The sequence below is a fragment of the Lagopus leucura genome, unplaced genomic scaffold, assembly GCF_019238085.1.
Source record: "Lagopus leucura isolate 7727_CA_CO unplaced genomic scaffold, USGS_WTPT01 Super-Scaffold_100016, whole genome shotgun sequence".
NCBI lineage: Eukaryota > Metazoa > Chordata > Aves > Galliformes > Phasianidae > Lagopus > Lagopus leucura.
The window spans coordinates 12,001,257-12,022,392 of record NW_024962270.1 but is presented as its reverse complement, the minus strand read 5'-3'; the positions used below and the strand labels follow the sequence as shown (position 1 = coordinate 12,022,392).

The 21,136-nt window shown below is 43.4% G+C and overlaps 3 protein-coding genes across 3 annotated transcripts in view; 1 reads left to right on the top strand and 2 right to left on the bottom strand.

The window, feature by feature from the left end:
• Nucleotides 1–4,330: 4,330 nt before the first annotated feature.
• Nucleotides 4,331–6,698, bottom strand: PSMD10 (proteasome 26S subunit, non-ATPase 10). The gene is made up of 5 exons (XM_042876866.1): nucleotides 6,568–6,698; nucleotides 6,378–6,476; nucleotides 5,898–6,044; nucleotides 5,624–5,790; nucleotides 4,331–4,680 (listed from the first exon to the last, which is right to left on the bottom strand). The coding sequence occupies exons 1-5, from the start codon at nucleotides 6,679–6,681 to the stop codon at nucleotides 4,527–4,529; spliced, it is 681 nt and encodes a 226-aa protein (XP_042732800.1). The 5' UTR covers nucleotides 6,682–6,698; the 3' UTR covers nucleotides 4,331–4,526.
• Nucleotides 6,699–6,878: 180 nt separating this feature from the next.
• On the top strand, nucleotides 6,879–18,384 carry ATG4A (autophagy related 4A cysteine peptidase). The gene is made up of 13 exons (XM_042876736.1): nucleotides 6,879–6,955; nucleotides 7,590–7,700; nucleotides 8,771–8,842; nucleotides 9,283–9,381; nucleotides 10,380–10,481; nucleotides 11,294–11,366; nucleotides 12,650–12,729; nucleotides 13,527–13,714; nucleotides 13,827–13,905; nucleotides 14,728–14,873; nucleotides 15,902–15,958; nucleotides 16,752–16,863; nucleotides 17,123–18,384. The coding sequence occupies exons 1-13, from the start codon at nucleotides 6,946–6,948 to the stop codon at nucleotides 17,185–17,187; spliced, it is 1,194 nt and encodes a 397-aa protein (XP_042732670.1). The 5' UTR covers nucleotides 6,879–6,945; the 3' UTR covers nucleotides 17,188–18,384.
• Nucleotides 17,673–21,136, bottom strand: part of COL4A6 (collagen type IV alpha 6 chain) — a 121,211-nt gene continuing 117,747 nt past the window's right edge. Inside the window, exon 47 of the mRNA XM_042876785.1 lies at nucleotides 17,673–20,936. Coding sequence (XP_042732719.1) covers nucleotides 20,676–20,936 — 261 coding nt within the window. The 3' untranslated portion in view covers nucleotides 17,673–20,675. The remainder of the gene's footprint in view (nucleotides 20,937–21,136) is intronic.

Sequence of the window (21,136 nt, the reverse complement as noted above, 5' to 3'; positions counted from 1 at the left end):
ACAAAAAACATCACTGAATTAACATAGCATTGTAGCTAAACTCATTTGTATTGTGAACCACTGGACTGGAGATTGAAAATGATGTTACAGACGTACTTCGTGAATAGCAGATTTGGCCTTTAAGGTTAACCACATTTAACTTATTATCTAGTTAAACATAAATGTAATTATAAAAAGGCTACCATCTGCAATCATCCAATCTAGTTTGCAAAGCTAATCAGAAAGCGGTCACAATCTTTGGAGAAAGTAAGAACTTCCCAGTCAATTAAAAGAAAGCTGTGTGTGCCCATGCAGTTCTGAATCACAGCAGCCTTCTCCACACAGCGTTTCCTGTGCACTGAGATCCACCATCACAGCCATTACATTGCTGTGCTTAAAAGATCTGGTTTTGTACTTCAGAAGTACAATCAAGCTTCATCAGAGTGCAAAAACAGATTTAAAGACTTGAACCACTGAAATCTTCTGTCTGAATTCCACATGAAGTTTAAAAAAAAAAATAAATAAATAAAAGGCAGGGAAACTTTTACTTCGTTACCAAACATGGGGTACTACTACGTTAGCAATGACCTTCTGACTTTAAGGCTCCCAAGACATCAGTGTTCCTGAGCTGTGCTTTTCAGCAGTTCTGGTTTTCAGTGTAATGGAGTTAGCAATTGGGTACCTACTTCAGACCTCAGCTGACTGGTTTCCAGACAATGGGAGCTGGAAACTCAGATCCTTTATCAAATCTAGGCACACAGGGCAGCAGATTCCCCATCAAAAGCAGATGTATCTGCTTTCAAACCTCAGAAATGAAGCTGTAAACACATCAGCTTCCTCTGCCTGATACGACTTAACAACAAAGTCACGCTACTACTCTTCTGATCTCTTTAGCCCAGTATAACTTTGTTCATTTCTGCTTTCAGAAGAGCTGGAGGACAAAGGGATTCCGGTTCAGGTTTGTTCAAGGAACAGACACTCAGACTCAGCAGCTCCCTCATGTTCTACATGAAGCAGATACTCCTGGAAATAAGGAGACGCTGCTTTCAGTCTTGTGCACTGCACAGAAACGTATCTGACTGAGGGATCTGCTGTGTTTGGGAATTTAAGTCTCCTATTGGATCTATTATTCATAAATCCTTTGGTGACTGTTCCTAGCCTGTAACCATTAGTTATATGCCTCATTCATCTTTCAAATAGATGAGATAGAGAGACAACTATGCTAAAATTTTCCTTTTTAGTTGCTACAGCTAAGTACCTTCACCAACATGTAAGGCATGAGGTCCTGCTGAAGATTCAGGTTGAATCATAAAACGGAACTGTATTCATTGTTCTTTCCACACAGTTCTGTAGCTTTCAAGATACGAGTGTTCCAGCCTTTAGCCTCATTCTAGAGGATGAAAGCACTTACAATATTCTGCTAACACTCTTTTGGCTAAGAACTGCTCCTGATACAACACACATCAAACCCCTACTCACACCAACACTGCCTCATTCTATAAGCGGATCTATACCCTCATTTCTCTCCAAAATACCCAGCCTAAGTCACAACCTGTACATATGCTTCTTCTTAATCAGGTGCATCTTTTATTAAATCTCGGATTTTACTATGCAAAATCTGCAAACTCTAGCCATGCAATTAGCTTTAGAGGCTTCATTAGTATTTTTTAGATTCGCACCCGCATAGTTTCATAGGCATGCAACAACCTGTCACTGAGCATGATCAGTAACAGCAGGAGTGCCATGTGGGTGCCATTTCTTACCAATAATGATGCGTAATGAGGTGATTCAAATGAATGATTGGTCCAAGGAAGCTCATTCCTTGGCTGATGCTGGCATTGACTTTAAATTGCTTTTCCTCAGATGCTCAAAGGCCTTTTTCTACTCTTGTCTTTCATGGATGAATACACACAACTCTCTTCATAGCTGTGCTAGTTCTAAAGTAACCTCCTGCATCGTGTCAATTATATTTTTGTTATTTGTATACGTTTCAGGTCTCCATGATACCAATGTGATTGCATGGGCAAAAGGGGGGAAATACATTATGTGGCCAGTATCATCAGTTTTCCTCATCTCTACACATTTCTCTGCATTTATTCCTCATACAACTCACCAGAGTACACCAGGAGCTTATTCTGGTGACTCTGTATTAGCTGTACAATGTAATTGCAGACTTCCTAGACCACCGCATTTGCTAAAAAGTAGAACTTGCTCAAGTTATGTTAATGCTTTATATAAAGCAAAGGACGGAAGGTCTTGATGAACGATCCCTCCCTTACTTCTACCCAGCACACTGCAATAGTTAAAAAACAATCCAACAAAACAAAAACCCAAAGAAACAAACGGAAAAAAGCAGAACAGATTGCTGGGGCTAAGGAAAATAACAAATACATTTGTTTGGGGTTTCCTAATACAGAAATGTTTCTGAAGCTTTCTCGCAGATGTTTGTCCTCATTATGAAGTTTCTCTTGTGTAAAATAACTTATAATAAAGAACAGGGCACTGTCTGTAGCTTTCCAGTGACACTTTTGGCAAAGCTCAAGCCAAATTAGATACTGATGCATGGCATGTAGCTCAAAAACCCTGCAGAGCTATGCAGAATGCAGTCTTTCAGAATTTGCCTTGGATGTTCCAAAAGTCTTTCCTGCACTGACCATTTATCTCCTGCTGAGGGAGCAAGGATCATTGCCATGGAAAGCAGTTATTAAGCCAACATTCGAGTCATCATCATCCAGGGATGTGGATTTACAGAGCTATAGAACTGGGGCAGTTTTAGATGTTTTTCTTTATTTCTTTTCTATACAAAGATCAAGGACCAACACAGAACTGTATCTTCAGCTTTTCTCAATTCAAGTTTTCAGCAGCATCTGCATAACACGTAAGAAACAACATTTACTCAGTCAAGTTTCTGCTTCTAACAAGGCCTGCAGAGCCAGGGTTACTGTAAAAGCAAGCTTCTGCCACTGCTCATACCTGGTATTCTCAATGAAATTTAACCTGCATTTTTCTTTCTAGGATAGAGTAAGTAATTGGTAAAGATACCTCCTTAGTTTTAAGTTCCTGTCCTACTCATCAAAATGAAGTGCAAGAACTTAATTCCTATCAAGTAGACTGTAGGAACTGTTACCTTCTGCTTCAGCACTTCCTTGCAGCTGAAAAAAAACAAAACACCCCGTTCTATCTCCATATACATGTTGAAGAGATGGCAGGCTTTCAGCTGACTTGCTCATTTTGTCCCATGCACAAAAGCTATTTCGGAAATATTGGTTTTGTTACACAAGTTTAATAAAGTTTTATAACATCAAATATTGCTCTTTAAGACAGTGTCTTTATTTCATAGAACTTCATCAGCATGATTTGTTCAGAAACTCACCCACCAGTGCTACAACAGATCTTACCAACGTCAGAACAGGATGCTGAAGCCCAGATCTTTTCTCTCTGTGCAGTTTTCCAGCCAGTCTGCCCCAAGCCTGTAGCACTGCATGGGACTGTTGTGCCCAACAGGTAGGACACAGCACTTGGTCTTGTTAAAGCACATACAATTGGCCTCAGCCCAGTGATCAGCCTGTCCAGATCCCACCGTAGTCTTCCTACTCTCACGCAGATCCACAATTCCTCCCAACTTGGTGTCACTCACTGGAGGTGCACCCCAACCCCTCGTTCAGATCATCAACAAAGATATTACACAGGGCCAGCCCTGGTACCGACTCTGGGAAACACCACTCATGACCAGCTGCCAGCTGGATTTAACTCTGTTCACTGCCCTCTGGGTCCAGCTGTCCAGCCAGCTTTTTTTATTTTGCAGTAAGTGTTCTCACCTCTATTGCTAAATGCTCAAATACTGAATTTAATTCCAATCACATGAAAAAGCGACACACAAGAAAAGAAAATCCCAACCTCCCCCACATCAATTCAATCAGGGATTACCTGTACAAAATTAAGGGACAAATGAGTTAGTGACAAGCCCACAGAAGTTCTCAATGATCCCTATTAAAAAGCAGAGGATGTCTTTAATCCTCTCCTGGCCAAACAAACCCTTACACAATTGCAATCATCACAGAAGTTGCTAGGTTTTTTTTGTTTGTTTGTTTGTTTTTGTTTGTTTGTTTTTTAATATCCTACATGTAAAGATGCTTGCTTTGCATTTTTTAAGAATTCAGCAGGAAATCACCTTACAATCACACTTTATCCCTGAAATTATTACCTGAAGCACAGAGAGCAGGAATACCATTTTGAGACTCCCAAATTTGTTTGAAAGAAATAATCCTAAACTGCACTGCAACACAGAAGGAATAACCTAAAGTATACAGATCACACAGTGAACTGAAACAAAACGGCAAGATATCAAAAATACATCAAAAGTAGTAAACTGTTTAATCAACAGGAAGTACAAATGACTGGCAGTATACTTTGAGCAAACCTAGAGAGAAGACAGTTGAGTACCATGCTGATGCTCACATATGACATCCTTGTTGAACTATAGAAATACGAGGTTGGCAATCTTAAACAAAGCACAAAAGAGGAGACAGCCAGGCCAGAAGGCCCCACTAGCCCTCCGCCATTCTTTTAAGTATGGCTCCCAGGCCACCCTTTGCCACTTTCAGTGGGGTCAGCTCTTCTTTATTCTCAATGTGAATACTTGCACCATTAGACACCAGCAGCTTTGCCTCATCCACTCTCTCTTCATCGCAGGCTAAATGACTGCAATAAAAACAAGAAACCCACAGCCACTTTTAAGTAGTCCAAGCTTACGAAGAGCAATAATTACGCCTTGTCAAAACAAGAGCAAAACAAGAATGCTGTGGGGAACGAGGGGAGAGAAATCCTACAAAAACAAAACCACACATGATCTACCACCTGCAAAGACTTCAAAGCCTTGCTCTGCAGTCAGCAAAGATAAGGAGCACAAAATCCATAGAGAAATTGGAAAACAGTAATCTCTATTTGAATCAAAAGCAATAAAATAAATCGTAAAGAATTACTGTAAACACAGCAAGTGCTTTTTTTTCAATTTAGCATCCTACCCTGAAAATAAATGCATATGTTCTACAATAAACTGTGTTTTATGTATAGCAAAAATACCCTGCTCAATCTTATTCATGGAAAAATCTTGATTCCAATGCAACAAGACAGGTTTCTTCCACCAACTTCAAAGCAGCTAAGGTTTCACTCTTACAGATTCAAACTGCTCTCTGAGGCAATAACAAACATTGGACTGGTTATACTTAAATTGCATGTCATTTTCCATAGAGAAGTGAGGAAAATTTCCAAAATTAGTTCTTACTTGGCAGGCCAGAGCAGGCAGCCTACAAGACCAGTTCCTTATGACTTTGATGTTATTAGCACGCTTTCTACCCCCTAGCGGAAATGGAATGCATTCCAAGTTATTACAAAAGGTGTTCTATATTTTATAATAGATGTAGTAACTAAAGTATGGGTGTACATACACTCTTAGCAAAACACTGATTATTATTTTCTAAAATCTTTTTAAATTACATGGGGATGTGACACAAAGAAGTATTCTGAGGCTTCCTAAAGTTAAAAAGCAAATTTGAAGTGACGGAGCTTCATTTCATGGAAATTATGCTATACCCAAACCAAACATAAAGAAACCCCAAACCAACAAATAAACAAAATCACTTACAGAGGAGTGTTCCCTTCTGAGTCCTGTATGTTAACAGATGCATTGTGCCGCAGAAGAATCTGTATCATTTTTAGGTTGCCTTTCGCTGCTGCTCTATGCAATGGGGTAGATTCAAAATGATCTGTTGCATCTGGATCAGCTCCATTCTCTAACAGCATGACTGCAATCTGAAGGCATAGGAAGAGAAAAAGGGGAAAAAAACTGAAGAAAAGTTCATATAACCAAACACTTTTTCTGACAGCAACACCAACTCCAGCAGCACCGGCAGCCGTACCTCCTGCTTATTTTTGGAGGCTGCGTAGTGCAGGGGCGTGCAGCCGTTCTGATTGACAGCATTGATGGGAGCCCCTTTGTCAATGAGGGCCTTCACGATCTCATCGCGGCCCGCCGATGCAGCAATGTGCAAGGGAGTCCAACCAGCCTGCAGAGGCAAGCACAGAAGTTATAACAGCAAAGACGTTACACAAGAAAACATAACCCCAGTGCAGAGCAGACTGCTCACCCGTCACACCGCACCTAGCTGTAGCACTTGGCATTACTGTCGGCAGGCAGACAAGTCGTAGGCCCGCTCACAGCTCCGCACTCAGCCCCGACAGAAGCCGCAGCCGCGCAGCAGAAACCACTTAGCTCAGCTGCGCGCGGCACTGCAGGGCACCTCCAGCACCAACAGCAGCGCTTACAGAAGATTTTTTTAAGAATAACAGAAATGACTGAAAATCGTATCCAAATTTTTGCCCCGGGCCGCCTCACTCACGTCGTCCTTCTCGCCGACGGGCACGCCGAGCCCCAGCAGGAGATCCGCCACGGCCGTGCGTCCCGCCGAACAGGCCCAGTGCAGCGCGGTGCGGCGGTCCTGTGGAGAGCGTGCGGCGGTCAGCGGGCACCGGGCCGCGCGGTTGCCCTGAGGGGACCCGCCCCCGCCGCGGCGCGCTCGACCGGCTGACCTGGTCGGTGGCGGTGGCCAGGGCCCTGTCACGCAGCAGCTGGGCGCGCAGCTCCTCCAGGCGCCCGGCGTAGGCCAGGTTGCAGACCTCGACGTTGGACACCGCGCCCTCCATGCCGGCCGGCAGCCCGCCCCACAGACAGGGCGGCGCCCTGCCCCGCCCCGCGGGCCGGCCAATCAGCGGGGTGCCGTGCCGAATCCGCCGATCGCGTCCGTCGGCCGCCTCCGCGCCGCGGAGATTGCCGGGATTTGTAGTCCGCCTGGCGGGACACGGCGCGCCGCCATTCTGCGGCGGAACTACAGCTCCCGGAGCGCCCCGCGCGGCCTCCGCGTCGGACCTCCGCGTCGGGCCGAGGAGGAGGATGGTGACGGTGGGAGGATGGAGTCAGGTGAGGGGCGGCGGGACGGGGCCGCGGGGCGAGGGGAAGCGGCGGGATCGGGGCGAGCCGCGCGCAGCGGGATCGCTGAGGTAAACCCAGCCGGCCTCGGCGCGAGGCCCGCGCCTCGGGGCTCGGGGCGGGACGTCGGGGCCTTCCGGCCGGGGCGGGAGCCGGGCACGGCGCCGTCGGCTCCGGGAAGCGCGGTCCGCGAGGGCTTGCCGGGAGGATCCGGGAGCTGCCGTCCAGCCGTGCGGGCGGGGCGGCTGTGTGGCAGCTGCGGGCGCTGTGCCGCTCTCACGCGGCGCCGTCGTTCTTCCTGCGTGAGGAGCGGCGTAGGATCGCGTCTGCTTCGGCTTCACGCTTGCGGTCGGCGCTGTTTCTTCAGGTTGACGTCTGAAAGACAACGACCGAGGGGCATTTTTACTCTTCCAACGAGCCCCGCTTTAGTCATGAAAGAAAAAGAAAAAAAAAAACCAAAACCCTGCAGCGATCGGACTTCCTTCTCTAATCGGTATTAATTACCGTTAGCCCGTGACGCAGGCAGACCCTCCTCCCCTCCCTCCCTCCGCAGCCGGGCCGTGCGGCGGCAGCCATGTCGTGCTGTCGGAGCGGGGCGGGGGCTGAGCTGCCCTGTTGTACTCAGTTCTGTCCAGGTATGAAAACCAGATCACTATTCTGTCGGAATACTTAGAAGAATTTCCCGACACCGATGAGCCGGTGTGGATTCTGGGAAGGCGGCACCACCTGAACGAAGGTACCTCTAACGTGAAGACTCTTCTGTGACATGCTGGTTGTGGTGCAGCAGCAGCTCCTCCCTGGAAACAAAACCCCCAGCTGTAGGTAGTGGTACTCGGCCCTGAACGAAACCCCTTGTCGCTGTCTGTCACTGCTGGTGCAGAGACTGCACGACTGGCAGAGATGTGAGTTCGGTCCCTGCCCATCACCAGACGCTTCAGAAATTAAAACAAATCTGCAGGGAATGGTTGGTATTGCTGATGTTATTTACCCTCGAGGGGAGCTGTCTGTCAGCTGTAAAGTGAGATTTCAAAATCATCAGCACAATAAAAAATAATAATCTGAGGCATGTGCTGTAATTTGGTGAAAAGCAACGTTAGCTTTAGCGATTGTATATGATTCAGAACTGAGTTTTGCTCCTTGGGGAGGGGACAAGGGCGTAACCCTGTGTTACATGTCAGTGGTAGCAGCTGTTATTGCAGCCATGGTATTGGGACAGCCAAGGGTCCTGTGCTCAGCCTTGGTGGGCTGAGAGATCCTTTGAAAGGCCAGTGGGTCTGAGCACAGCTCAGAGAGAAAGCAGCAGGTAAGAGCTTAAGAAATCTTTGTGAGCCTTTGGGAGAATTCTGTAAGTGTATATTGAAAAAAGAAAAAAGAAAAAAAGAAGAGACAAGAAAGAATTAATTAAGTCAGGTGGGACTTTCAAGAAATAACAGTGTATTGGGTTTAGAAGTGATGCATAATTCTATGCTGTTTGGCACGTAGAAATTCTTCACCTTAACTTGCTTTACCAGTTCTTTCCTAAGGACGTAGTTCTGCATAGCATTTCATTCAAGCTAGACAGAATCATTCCAAACACCTTTTACAACTTCATTGCCTGGTAATTATTTCATTCTTAACAATCCAACTTTAATTAAAAGTCTACAAAAGTTCTCAGGTTTAAAAGGCTAAAAAAGCATCTAAGTATTAAAGACCTTATATGTAGAAGTTAACAGGAGTCATCTGTGAACACTTTATATAGGCTATGTAGGAATGACTGGAATTCTCCAGTTCTAAAAGTTTATTTCTTTCCTTTTAAAAACATTCCAGACAAATCTAAGTTACTGTTGGATGTCAGTGCTCGTCTCTGGTTTACGTATAGAAGGAAGTTTTCTCCTATTGGTGAGTATACTGCAGACCTGTTGCCTCATTAAAATTAAATAGCAGGAGTAGGGATGGCCTCATGGACTGACAAATGATTTTTACATTATTACGTTTTAAGCACTGTTGTAATTGTTTATTCAAACAGCATATTGAAGTTATTAAAATCTATGTGTGCTTATACCTGCACGTAATCAGGTGCTCATGTTTGTACAGCAAGCAGTGCATATCTGTGAGTGTTGTTGAAGAATGCAGAGTAAGTCAGCTCCACAAGGAGTACATAAACCTTATTTGTGCTGCGTAGAGATTAGACCAGCAGTGTGGAAATAAAAGCATTGCATCCACAGGACAGTTACTGCACATTTCAGCAGACCTAACTGGGCTCTTACACTCTGACAGTTTCTCTGTGGTTCTGCCTCCAGTTCAAAGCCCGTATTAATTGTGATGAACCTTCCTAATAGGAGGCACCGGTCCTTCGTCTGACGCTGGCTGGGGATGTATGCTGAGATGTGGGCAGATGATGCTGGCACAGGCACTGATCTGCAGGCATTTAGGAAGAGGTGTGTACTGCTTCTGAGTGAACATCTGTATTGTCTGGAGACCACGTTCCTTCAGTGTGTGTGTGTGTGTGTGTGTGTGTGTGTAGTATTCCATAAAAGCACAAAACCCAGATTTATTAATGAGACCTTATTTGATAAAAGTTACTGATGAATTAGTCTTGTCTGACTGGGTGAAATCATAGCAGCTTTAAGCAGGGAAATAGAACAGGCAGGGAATCCTGCTGCTCTCCTTAACTAAGGAAACTGCCCCTATTAGAGGCAGAAGCAGACATGGCAGAGCTGTTGTGGATTTGCTGTGTGAGAGGACTTTCCAGTATGGACCTTGTATTGTTATTTGATGTATGCCTACAAATCTCACAAGATTTAAATAGAGCACGTGGTTTTAAATTACCTTGGAAGCTCACAGGTACTGTGAGCAGTAGTACAGCAGTAGCTCTCAGTGCTCAGCAGCCATCAGTCAGAATAAGTCTGCAGTTGATGACATCTTTGCCATTTAGCCTATGATGATAAAGGACAGCTTAAAGGAAATAGCAAAGTGTGAGTTCTAGAGACTCAACAAAATGTAAATTTTAGAGATGAATTGTATGCAGGTCGCTCTGAAAGTAATGCCTCCTGTTTATTTCCACGTGGTGTGCTCACACCCACTGTTTGGTCTCCAGAGACATTCAGCAAGTCTCAATGAATGACTGGATGCCATTTTTTTCTGCATGGAAGAATTCAGTCCCACCCCTTTGCTTCATCCTCACTTCCATGTCAGATGCCATGCTGTCACACGGCAGCAAAATGGAATGGGATATTGGTGGGAATCATGGAATCATTAAGGTTGGAGAAAACCTCTCAGATCGCCAAGTCTGACATCATAAAATGGGAGGCATTGCTTTCAGAGCAGCCCTCGTAGATTACTCTTGTACCACCTGGCTTTGTGGCTCACTACTCTCCAGAAATTTGATCAGGATAATGGAAAATTTTGTTTTTTTAATCTTTGTGTCTCCTCTCAGACTGGCAATGGGAAAAACACAAAGAACAACCAGAAGAATATCACAGAATCCTCCGATGCTTTCTAGACAGGAAGGATTGCTGTTATTCCATCCACCAGATGGGTGAGAACAGACTTTCTGTTTCTTCTTCTACTGAAATTCCTACTGTACTGAAACTTAATAATTTGAAATCTGTTAATTCGTAACTCTAAGTGGTGGTTATGAAGGCAGTGTGTATTTAGATATAAAAATGAATGTAGATGGCTATGGGGTATAATGGCACAGAAATGCAATTCACTGAGACTAAATAAATGCACATGCTAGAATTTGTCCCCTGATAAACTATGTAAGCCTTGGGTACCAGGGTCAGTAATATTAGAATAGACAGTTATGGAGCTTATTGATGTAATCTGTAATAATTTGTAATAATTATTTATAAATCTTACTGTTGTTCAGAAACTTTATTAAAGGAACTGCCAGTACTTGAAGGGAGCTTATAAGCAGGAGGGTGACGGCTGATAGTCAGAACAGGGAATGGCTTTAAACTAAAATTCTTCATTCTGAGAGGGCAGTGAGGCCCTGGCACTGCTGCTCAGAGCTGTGGGTGCCCCATCCCTGGAGGTGCCCAAGGCCACACTGGATGGGGCCCTGAGTGGCCTGGGGGGGAGGGCAGCCAGCCCACAGCACAGCTTGGAGCTTGATGGCCTTTAAGGTTCCTTCCAACCCAAGTATTCTGTGGTTTTATGGTCCCATGAACTGACAACAGGAAGGTTTGAAAAAAGTGTAGGTTGAGAAAATAATTGTTATTGCTAAATACGGTTTGCAGTTACTCAAAACTTCTTCTTTAACCAAGAATACTTTTTGTTATTGGATTCTTTGTGATCTCTCTTTTCTTCTGTGTTTGCGGTTTGTTTTTTTCCCCTTTACAAAAACAGCACAGATGGGTGTTGGAGAGGGGAAATCGATTGGAGAGTGGTTTGGACCAAATACAGTTGCTCAAGTATTAAAGTAAGTCAGATCCTACCAGCTCATTCAGAATGTATTCCCTCAGGGCACCTGGCTCAGAGATCAGGATAAGGCCCAGGCAGGGTTTTAAAGGCTGCATCTGCCTGTCTCAGAATCAGGGATACATTTACTGTGTGTTTACAAGTGCAACATGGGATACGGTAGGCAGAAACTGAATTGGGAATGGGTGAGCTCTAGATTTTAGTGCAGTGAGAGCCTGGAAAAGAGAACCTTGAAGTTGTTCCCAGCTGCTCTGCTGCCTGTGTGCCCTAATCAGTAGCCACCACAGATGTCTGCTTCTTTCTGCATAGAGGCACAGCTTTAGCTGGTCAGGAGCTCTACCAGGTAGGTTAGGCTGGCAGTGTGAAACCTCAGAGAGAAGCCAGCTGGGCCAAGGGGGAACTGAACTGCAATTGCTCATTTTCTGGGGAGCAGTTGTGCCAACCACAAAAGATGGGGCAGGTCCTCAGAGTCTTGAAGTCTTAGAAGAGCTGGCTTTGCCCAGTTCTTGGAGGGATAAGGGGGATATGTAACCTGACATTGAGGCTGCAGGTCTTCGGTGCTCAGCAGCAGTTCTTTGCAGCCTTGGGACAGGAACGTGTTCTGGAGAAAGGGAGGAGTTGAAGCACATTCTGAACCCCAGCACTTCTCACTGATAAGTTCTTCGTGGGTTAGTGCTCACATCTGGGTTTTTCTGGCTTATTTCAAACAGCTGAATGCCTGTGCAGTTTCAGGCTGTAGCTCCCTTCCCCAGAGGTCTGGATTTCACACAAATGAACAGAAACCTCTGTATCCCACCTAACTTTTGGATGCCCAGATTCCTTTAGCTTTTAATGTCCAATTCTACTTTGCACACACACACAAATAGTTCCACTGAATTCAGGAGAACTTATGCAAAAATTAATATGCAAAGCTGGCAAAGGAAATTCTTCCTTTTCTGGACGATGACAGACCCGATGGGCAAGATTCCATGGCGTAGGCTGTTAAATGCAATACAAAGTAGCAAACTTAATTACGTGGTTGAGCTGTTACTGCAGCTGGCAATGAGACAAAACAGTTTTCACATTGTACAGTGTATATGCTTTTCCTGGTACCACTCAGTATCTATTTTTCCGAATATATTAAATGTTTAATATTCAAAGATTACTCCTTATTGCACCAAGACTTTCAAAAATCCAACAAGTTTGCTTTTCCAAAGGAGAAAACTTATTGCTCAAGAATCACCTGTTTTTTCCGAGTGTAAGCACCCTCTTGGGCTAACCAGGTCATGTTAATTTGTTCTCTAGGAAGCTCGCTTTATTTGATGAATGGAATTCATTAGCTGTTTATGTATCTATGGACAACACAGTGGTCATTGAAGACATCAGTAAGTGAAACATCAGTACTCCTGTAGCTGTTTCTGATAAGACTTCATTTTCCCAAATGTATCAAAACATGAAGAAAAACTTCAGGGCCACCTGTATTCCTTCCTGGTGTAAGAAAAGGGATAAAAAAATCACAAACTCAAGTTTGCATGTCCAAAACTAAAGTCACTGTGCAGCTGGGGAGAAGACAAAGATGGTCTGTGCTATCTAAACTCTTAGCCCAGAGATGGAATGAGGTTGCAGCTTATGTAAATTGGTTTTAATGCAGGGTTTGTGAAAGAGTTGTGCTTTTTATAGGCAAAAAAAGAAAGCAGCAGCAGATCCTAGCACTGAGAAATGCACGGCCGTGCTTAATTCACAGTCCTAAGAAAGGTGGATTCACAAGTGAAGCTTAACCACAGTCCACTTCTACTTCAGTCCCTGTTTCCTTTATGCTCACATCGCTGGGTGCAGAGTTCCTCCAGGAGTTCCTGATGTCATCATCTCTGCCGTTTCATTTCTGTGATGTTTTACAGACAGGTCTTGAGCATATTAGTAATACCAACAGTAACTGTCATAAATGTCAGGCTTAAATTTTCATCTCCCAGTCATCGGTGCAGTGTCTCACTCCGATGTGCCAGCACAGACTGGCTGCTAGAATTACTTCCGCTAAACAGCTACCATTAATTTCCATGCCCTGCTCATTTTATCTTGGGAGCTCTGTGAAGATCTCTGGCACAGCAGCCTAATTTATCTCAGAGAGGAAGATGTACTTTGTGTTCCTTTGTGCACCGACTGATTTCTGGTTTTGTTCCCACAGAGAAGATGTGCTGGTCCCCTCCCCAGAGCAGCAGCACAGCCCACAGCAGTGCACATTTGCACAGAAGTGCTCTTGGCCGGAACAGGAACACAGCAGGACTCTGCACAGGCTGGAAGCCCCTCTTGCTTATTATACCTCTACGACTAGGGATAAATCACATAAATCCAGTATATATTGATGCATTTAAAGTAAGTTTTTTTTCCCCAATGAACGGGTTGTTATCGTCAAATAAGTTCAAGTATCCGTCAGATCAGTAAACAAATCAACTATAATTTCCTTTTCTTCCCTTTGAATTCCTAGGAATGCTTTAAGATGCCACAGTCTTTGGGAGCATTAGGAGGGAAACCAAATAATGCCTATTATTTCATAGGATTTTTAGGTAAGGAAAAAGGGAAACTTACTCAAAATATGCAGATGATCAAAAGAGAAATTTCTGGGGGGAGAGTGCATGTGGTTTAATTATGAATCTCTAAAGTAAAGAAACGTCAGAGTACAGTCAAAGAGATGAAGAAACGTACCTGAAGGATTTCAGCAACAGCATGATGTGTTCCTTTACAGAAGCAGAAAGGTAACAGCAAAGCTGGGTGCAAAAGGAAGTAATGACAGGCAAAAACAGCACAGCGATGCCGATAGCATTCGACAAGTATATTGGGCAACTGTCACTTCTCTCATTCTCTTGTATTTCAAATGTGTTCTGATAGTGGTGTCTTTTCCACCTTTTTGCAGATCTTCTTGTATCATTTTTAATTGTTGTAAATACAGTCATCCAGATTTTGGCCCATAGTTTTATGGACCTTTTGTTCTTTTGTAAAACCTGAGCTGTTTTAGGCATTTTTGTTCCAATTTCTGAATGAATGCCTAATGGGATTACAGATTTAATTTCTGGCCATCCTGTATCTTTTGATCTTGGAATGTTAGGGATTACAGCAGTTGAGATTTAAAAAAAAGAAAGAACTGGATCTCACATGGGAAAAGGAAAGTATGTGAGAAAGGTAGAACGTACCAACCAGAAAATCTGAGTAATAGGTCACAATAGAAAGTTACAGTAAATGTCCTGTGGAAACATTGTGCCTAAGCTTTTTGATTCTCCTCAGGAATCCCTAAACAGAAGACCTGGATAAATTGTCACCGCAGTCAGTGTTAACTTAGTGCTCATTAAAGTCACTTGTTTGTTTTCAACATATGGGTGTCATCCATACAGGCAATGAGCTGATCTATTTGGACCCTCACACCACCCAAAGCTTTGTAGATTCAGAAGAGAACGGCACAGTTGATGACCAGAGCTTCCACTGCCAGCAAGCCCCCCACAGAATGAAGATCATGAATTTGGACCCTTCAGTAGCTTTAGTAGGTGTTAGAAAGTAACAAATGCACATATTTTATTTCAAACTAAGGGCAAGAAGTGTTTCTTGAATAGGATTGAGATCACAAAGCTGTCTTTTATCAACATGTAGCATCAAGATCACATAGCTGCTTCTTCAACACATAGCTCTCTCTACATTAACTACATAGGATGCATTAATCTCAGGTCACACAGGCACTGTCTGTCTGCATGGCAGGGAGCTACCTTCAGTTTCTTTGCTGAATGCATTTACTGTGTGCAAGCAGCATGTGTGTAGTGGTTAAAGGAATGGAATCAGGCTTACTTGTTTTATTCTGTTGCTGTCTTATAAGCTTGGTCACTCTGGCCAAGTTATTCATTACATCGTAATATAAATATCTGTCAATGGAATTATTTGTAAAGTCACCCAACATACGTTACAGCGTTCTGTAGGCACCTGTTGTATCTGAAGAAATGAAATGTGACCCTGTGCCATTATCCTCTGGTGGGGATTTGGCAGTTGTCACCTATGAGATGTGTGTCCATAGCTTTAAACAAGACACCAGCATCTTTCAGTCACTGACATATTGCTGTTATTACTGCTACTTCTAGAAAGTATTTTCATTTTTGTAAAATACTTACTTATGTAACTCTGCAACATCTGGAATAATGCAGTGAGCCAGACAAAGGCAGAATGAAGAACAAATATTTCCAGCACAGGTACCATACAGAAAGTGATCCTTAGGTTGTTCTTTATGTGAGGCTGATGCCTGGGCTGTTGGAGCTGGCTGTGGCTCCATGACAGCACACAGCAGCTGCTGCATGTTTTTGATGGACTGATTTGCTGGGGTTTGCAGGGCCTTGTGCCACTCTTGGGGTCTTGCCCTGAACTGCCACATCTTTGGGGTCTTTCGTTGAGTGGCCATAGGGGGAATCAGCATAGCAGCATATTGCTGCTCACACTGCTTTACCTGCTGCACTGCGGATTTGTAATTTGCAAATAACACAAATAACACTCTGTTGTATTTTTGTTGTTTGCTTTTTCCCCCCTCAGGGCTTCTTTTGCAAAGAAGAATGTGATTTTGATAACTGGTGCAGTCTCGTACAAAAGGTAACAGTGGCAAGTGACCATCTTTGTTCATTCTGTAGGAATTCATGGTTTTGGTTGGTTGTTGGTTGGTTTTTTTTCCTAAACCAGAAACTCCCATTACATTTATCTCTATTCACATGAAAAGAGCCATGGAGAAGAATGCATTAACACATCGGGGCTGTGCTGTTAAGCAGAAGTTGTTCAGTGCTTTGGCAGCCAGGATCCCTGCCACTTGAAAAATGGGTGGAAACAGCTACCCTTAAAGGGGTATATACACCTCTAAAGGCATTTCTGTGAAGCAAACAGCTGAGGAAAGCAGTTTGTATATAACTAATATGTATCAGGAGGTGACATCTCTTTGAAGAGCTGTAGCACTTGGCTTCAGTAACAGCCTGCTTCTGCTGATCAAAACTCATCTTCCAAATCTCTTGTTTTTTTTGGAGCTGATCTGTCTTTTATTGCAGAGTTCCACACAGGTACTTTTCTTCTAAGAGGCAGAAAACACTGAGCATTCTTGGTGTCTGCTGCTACAAGTAAACAAAATCACAGGTGTATAGAAATCAAAACTGGTTATAAGACAGTGATATCTTGTAGTACAGTTCAAGAGATCTGTCTGCCAGGTGTGTTTTTAACAAGGAAAATGTTAGAAATCTATGGTACTCAAAATATAACAGGACCTCACAGTATGTCTGCATAAAGCCTTTGTTTCCTGATAGATACACGTAGTGAAAGGATGTTTTTATTGAACAGACACTTAACTGTGCTTCAGGGTTCTCTCAAGGCAGCATTTAAAGTGAAAGTATTCTGTCTTCAGGAGATTCTAAAGCAGCAGAGCCTTCGAATGTTTGAGCTCGTCCAGAAGCACCCGCCCCACTGGCCTCCATTCATACCTCCAACGAAGCCAGAAGTGACAACTACAGGAGCAGGTATGGTGCAGGCTGAGAGCCCTCCTGTGCAGCTCAGTGTCCCTCCTTAGCAAAGAGAAGAACAGTCGCAGGTGGCATAGCTGTGCTTTCCTAATCAAGCAGTACCTATCTGCCACCTGTCCAAACAGTCCATACAACTGCCAGCATGGATTTACTTATTTTTATCACTCTTACAAGATATTTTCTGCAATGCGTTTTCCAAAGTTTTTTCTTTTAGGTAAATAGTCAGGCACTACTGAGCATTACTTCTGTTTTGCAGAACTCATTGAATCTACTGACAAGCTGTTTGAATTGGAAGAAGAATTTGAAATCCTGAGTGTATGAAGGAAACTGCGGTGACTCTCCTGAGTACTGAACGCATTGCTAATATCACTGCATTGACTTACAGCCATGTTAGCCCCAAAGTGCCTGAAATTATGGAAAAAACAGAGCACAGAATCCGAGTAGCATCCAAAACTCCACCGACAGTTTAACAAGAGCTTCCCCAGATGGAAAGGCAATAAAAGCTCTTGTAGTAAGATGCTTAATGGGAATCTCTTTTCAATATCTTACCTGAAGACAAACAGGCCTTTGAGATTAAGGCAAAAATAAGCAAGTCACTGGGCTCTTTGTTTGGAGAAAGGGATAACCCAAATGGATATTTCTTGCTCTCGTAATAATGCAATAGTTTAGTTCTTAAAGCAAAACAGTCTTCAATTAAGGAGGATGTTTACTTCTGTTCCCTCCTGTGGGCTGCATCATAGGAAAAAATACGTTGTCTTGTTTAAAAGATCGACTGGATCATGAGAAAATTGTTTCCTTGTTAAATATTTTAACATGTATCTGAGCAACCACACTTTATTACAAAAATGTTTCTGTAAAAGGAACTGTGTCTAATGTATACATTTTGCAATAGCCTTCCTGCTTCTGGGAGACCTCGAGAGGAACGGGAGACTCAAGACAGTTGATACAGATCACAACCACTGTTATAGTTATGGCATATTTCACCTTGACCTTAACATCAAAATCATTAAAACTTAGGTTATTTCTTTCAGAGCTAAAAAGAGTCAAAGGTGGTTTAACTGTACCTTATTTATTTTAAAGTAGATTTACACAGACTTCTGTTATAGCACTTTATCTGTGCATCTAATAAATTTCTTAAGCTTTTCATAGGTTGTATGCTGCTATATTTTGTTAATTTGTTTGTGTGAAATAAATGCAAAGCAGGTTATGTTAAAACTTAATATATACACATAGACAGATTACATCACTGTTACTTGAGTTATTGCCTTTTGAGAACTGTTGTGGTCTAAGTGCCTTAATGTTACAGGTTGAGCAGAGCAGCCTGCGCGGTTGTGTTTCTAAAAGGCAGAGTATCTCTCTAGCAGCCCTAAGAACACTTAATTTAAGGCAAAGATCTTTTACTCCATGCTAAAGGTCTACCAGGCAGTCCCCAGGGTGGTCATTTTGTCATGACAGTGCGATAAACGTGAACTGCAGAGCTTCATCTTCACCAATAAAAACACATGGAGAAATACTGAATGCTGTCTCCTCTCACTTGCACCTCCTGAACAAGGCCAGCGTGATATTAAAGGAAAGAGCTTAGAAGAGCCTGTTTCATCCTGTTTAATGTTTATTAAACACAGTTTGGAAACTATACGCTTAGAAAAAACAGCACTTCTCCTCCTCTACCCAGGGATTAGCTGCATGCCTTCTGAGCAGCTGAAGGAGCTCTGCAGGGCCAAGCTCTCCTCCTGAGCTGCGAGCTGTTTGCTGCATGAGCGTGGTTTCTGGGTGAGCAGCAGGAAAAGGCCATTTGTGGAACTCAAGGGAAGTTCGGGTATCGATAGCAACAGAGCCAGCTTCTTGCAGTACAAGCATACTTCTCTAGAGATACTGGCACGTTAAATGCATGAAGTTCTAATCCTGAAAAAAATACTTCTTTGTGTGTTTCTGTTCAAAAATCGAGTCTGCAAACACACCTGACTGACACTTATAGCACCATGGGAGCCCAATTGCTGACAACTTCCCAGAGTGAACTGCGCACTTTTTCAGCACATGGTGAGCACTGCGGTGTGCACACAGCAGCTTTTTCACCTTGTGTTTGCCTACACCAGGAGCACAATGTGCTCAGTCTGTGCAAGGACAGCTGAAGGTAAATTGGATATTCTGCACTGAAGGACCATCAGGCAGGAGCACTACAACATCTTAAAAGCTGATTGCAAAATACACCCAAAGCAGCTGCAGATCTTTCACAAGCAGGGAAGAGTTAAATGAAGGACTAAAAATTCTCATCACAAACTCTCTGCTCATCTCTACTGTGGTTCAAACCCTGAACACACAGAGCTCTCTGACTCCAATCTGGGAAAATAACATCGTATTATGCGTATAAATAAGCGTTGCAGATTCATAGAATGCTTTGGGTCGGATGGGACCTTATGGATCACCGAGTTCCACCCTCAATCACTGAAGGTAAAAACAGCAGCTGCTCAAGTATTTTGCTGGATAGAGCTAGACCTCTAGCAACTAGTAGAGAAAAAATACTTTAAATTCATGTCTCAGTCTTGTATTAATAGTAATAATCTGACAATTAGTCTTTCAAAATCTTTAAGCCGAGGCGATAGTGTATTTGCAAGGCACTTCCTTCAGTGTCCTGGAATGTCACTACAAGGGTTTTGTGCACGTCACTAGAAAGAGAAATCAATAATCACACCGCTAGCGTGACCTAATGAAGTCATGTAACTGTTAGCATCCTTTTTCACGGCTTTCCCTCAAAATACATAAGGATAATACAATTAGTAGCACTTCTCTTTAATTATGCCCTCTAGGAATGTGGGATTATGATAGAAATGCAATTTTTAAAACGAGCAGAAAACAGCAAGCAGCCCAGAGGAAGAACGCAACCGATCGTGACTGTAGAAATAATAACTGTACATCTCGTAACTAACTGCTTTCTTCTGTATTTGCAGAAGCATTGCATGATAGCTAGCAGGCCTCTACTTTTTATACACACACAGCTTGTATAATTACCCAAAACTGTGCCAAGGCAACCTCTGAAGGAAGATGAAGGTTTGCAGTAACAAAGTGTTTCCGGTGGCTGCGCGTCATTTGACTACAAGGAGATAAAGACAGGCCTTGAAGGAAGCTTTTCATCTGGAATATGGTTAGAGCTATGAAAAATGCTGGAGGTGCTTTGGACTCAAAATCAACTGCGGATATGAGTTTGGATTAGAATTGATTACCTATCAGTGGAGCCAAAGAACATCCCACCTGTTGTATAAGCAAAGCAAAACGTTCATCCTCAATCTCCCTAATCACGTCAGTTATCGACCACTGCTGCTTAGAGTTTCAAAGTCACCTACAATGCATTACAACATTTGGGCAGTTCTGCATTTCATAGGAGAATGCATGTCCGTTCCCTTGCACTAGGCCAGGCACTGTTTGCAGAGATGCCAACAAAGCACAGCTTTGCAGATGTGTCTCGTGGTGGTTGGTGCGCGCCTTGCTCAGGGCAGTGGTATATGTGAGATGCCAGTTATGCTTCGGTCTGAATAAAGAACTCCCAGAGACTTTCTGAGGTAGCCATGAATGAAGAAGAAGCCCCAAACAACAGCAGAGAAATAGCATAGCACCATGATCCATAAAATGGCTTTCTGAGCACCGATCTTTCCCTTGTGTGTGGAGTCCTGGATTTGACATTCGATTTTTGTGGAGTTCTGGCATCTTGATTCCTTTATTAACCACACACAACACAGGTTTATGAATTTATCTCCTTCACATCAGTGATGCCTACTCTCAGGTAACAAAGACTGTTTCTGCTGTTTGCATTTCTGTTACAAGTTCTTCATGCACACTTGGCAGCGGCTGACCCTTGTCCGAAGCTGTCCTGCTTTCAGAGTTTCGGAGGGAGGAGCACCAACAAACTGCTGTGACTGCTCAACAGTGGTCAGCCAGAAGCTGTATTTGTTTGCAAAGTAGTGGCACGTTCCTCTGGCACCATTGCATTCAATGAAGGGCGTAGCACGGAAATCCTCCAGGCAAGAACCAGGTGAGACAAGGGACTGACCTCCACCCTCGGCACCAGCTGCTGTGTGCTGAAATAAAGATGTCCATTTAAGTGCGTGCAAAGGAACAGAAGAGGAGGCGATAGGGCAGTCTTCAAGTTCTGTAGTTGAGAAAAGTATAACAGGCAACCAAATGTATAACTTGGTTATCTGTATCTGAGTCTTGAGTCAGGGCTAGAGGCAAGAAGCAAAGGCATTTGCTTATGCTGAATATGCAATCCTCGTACAAA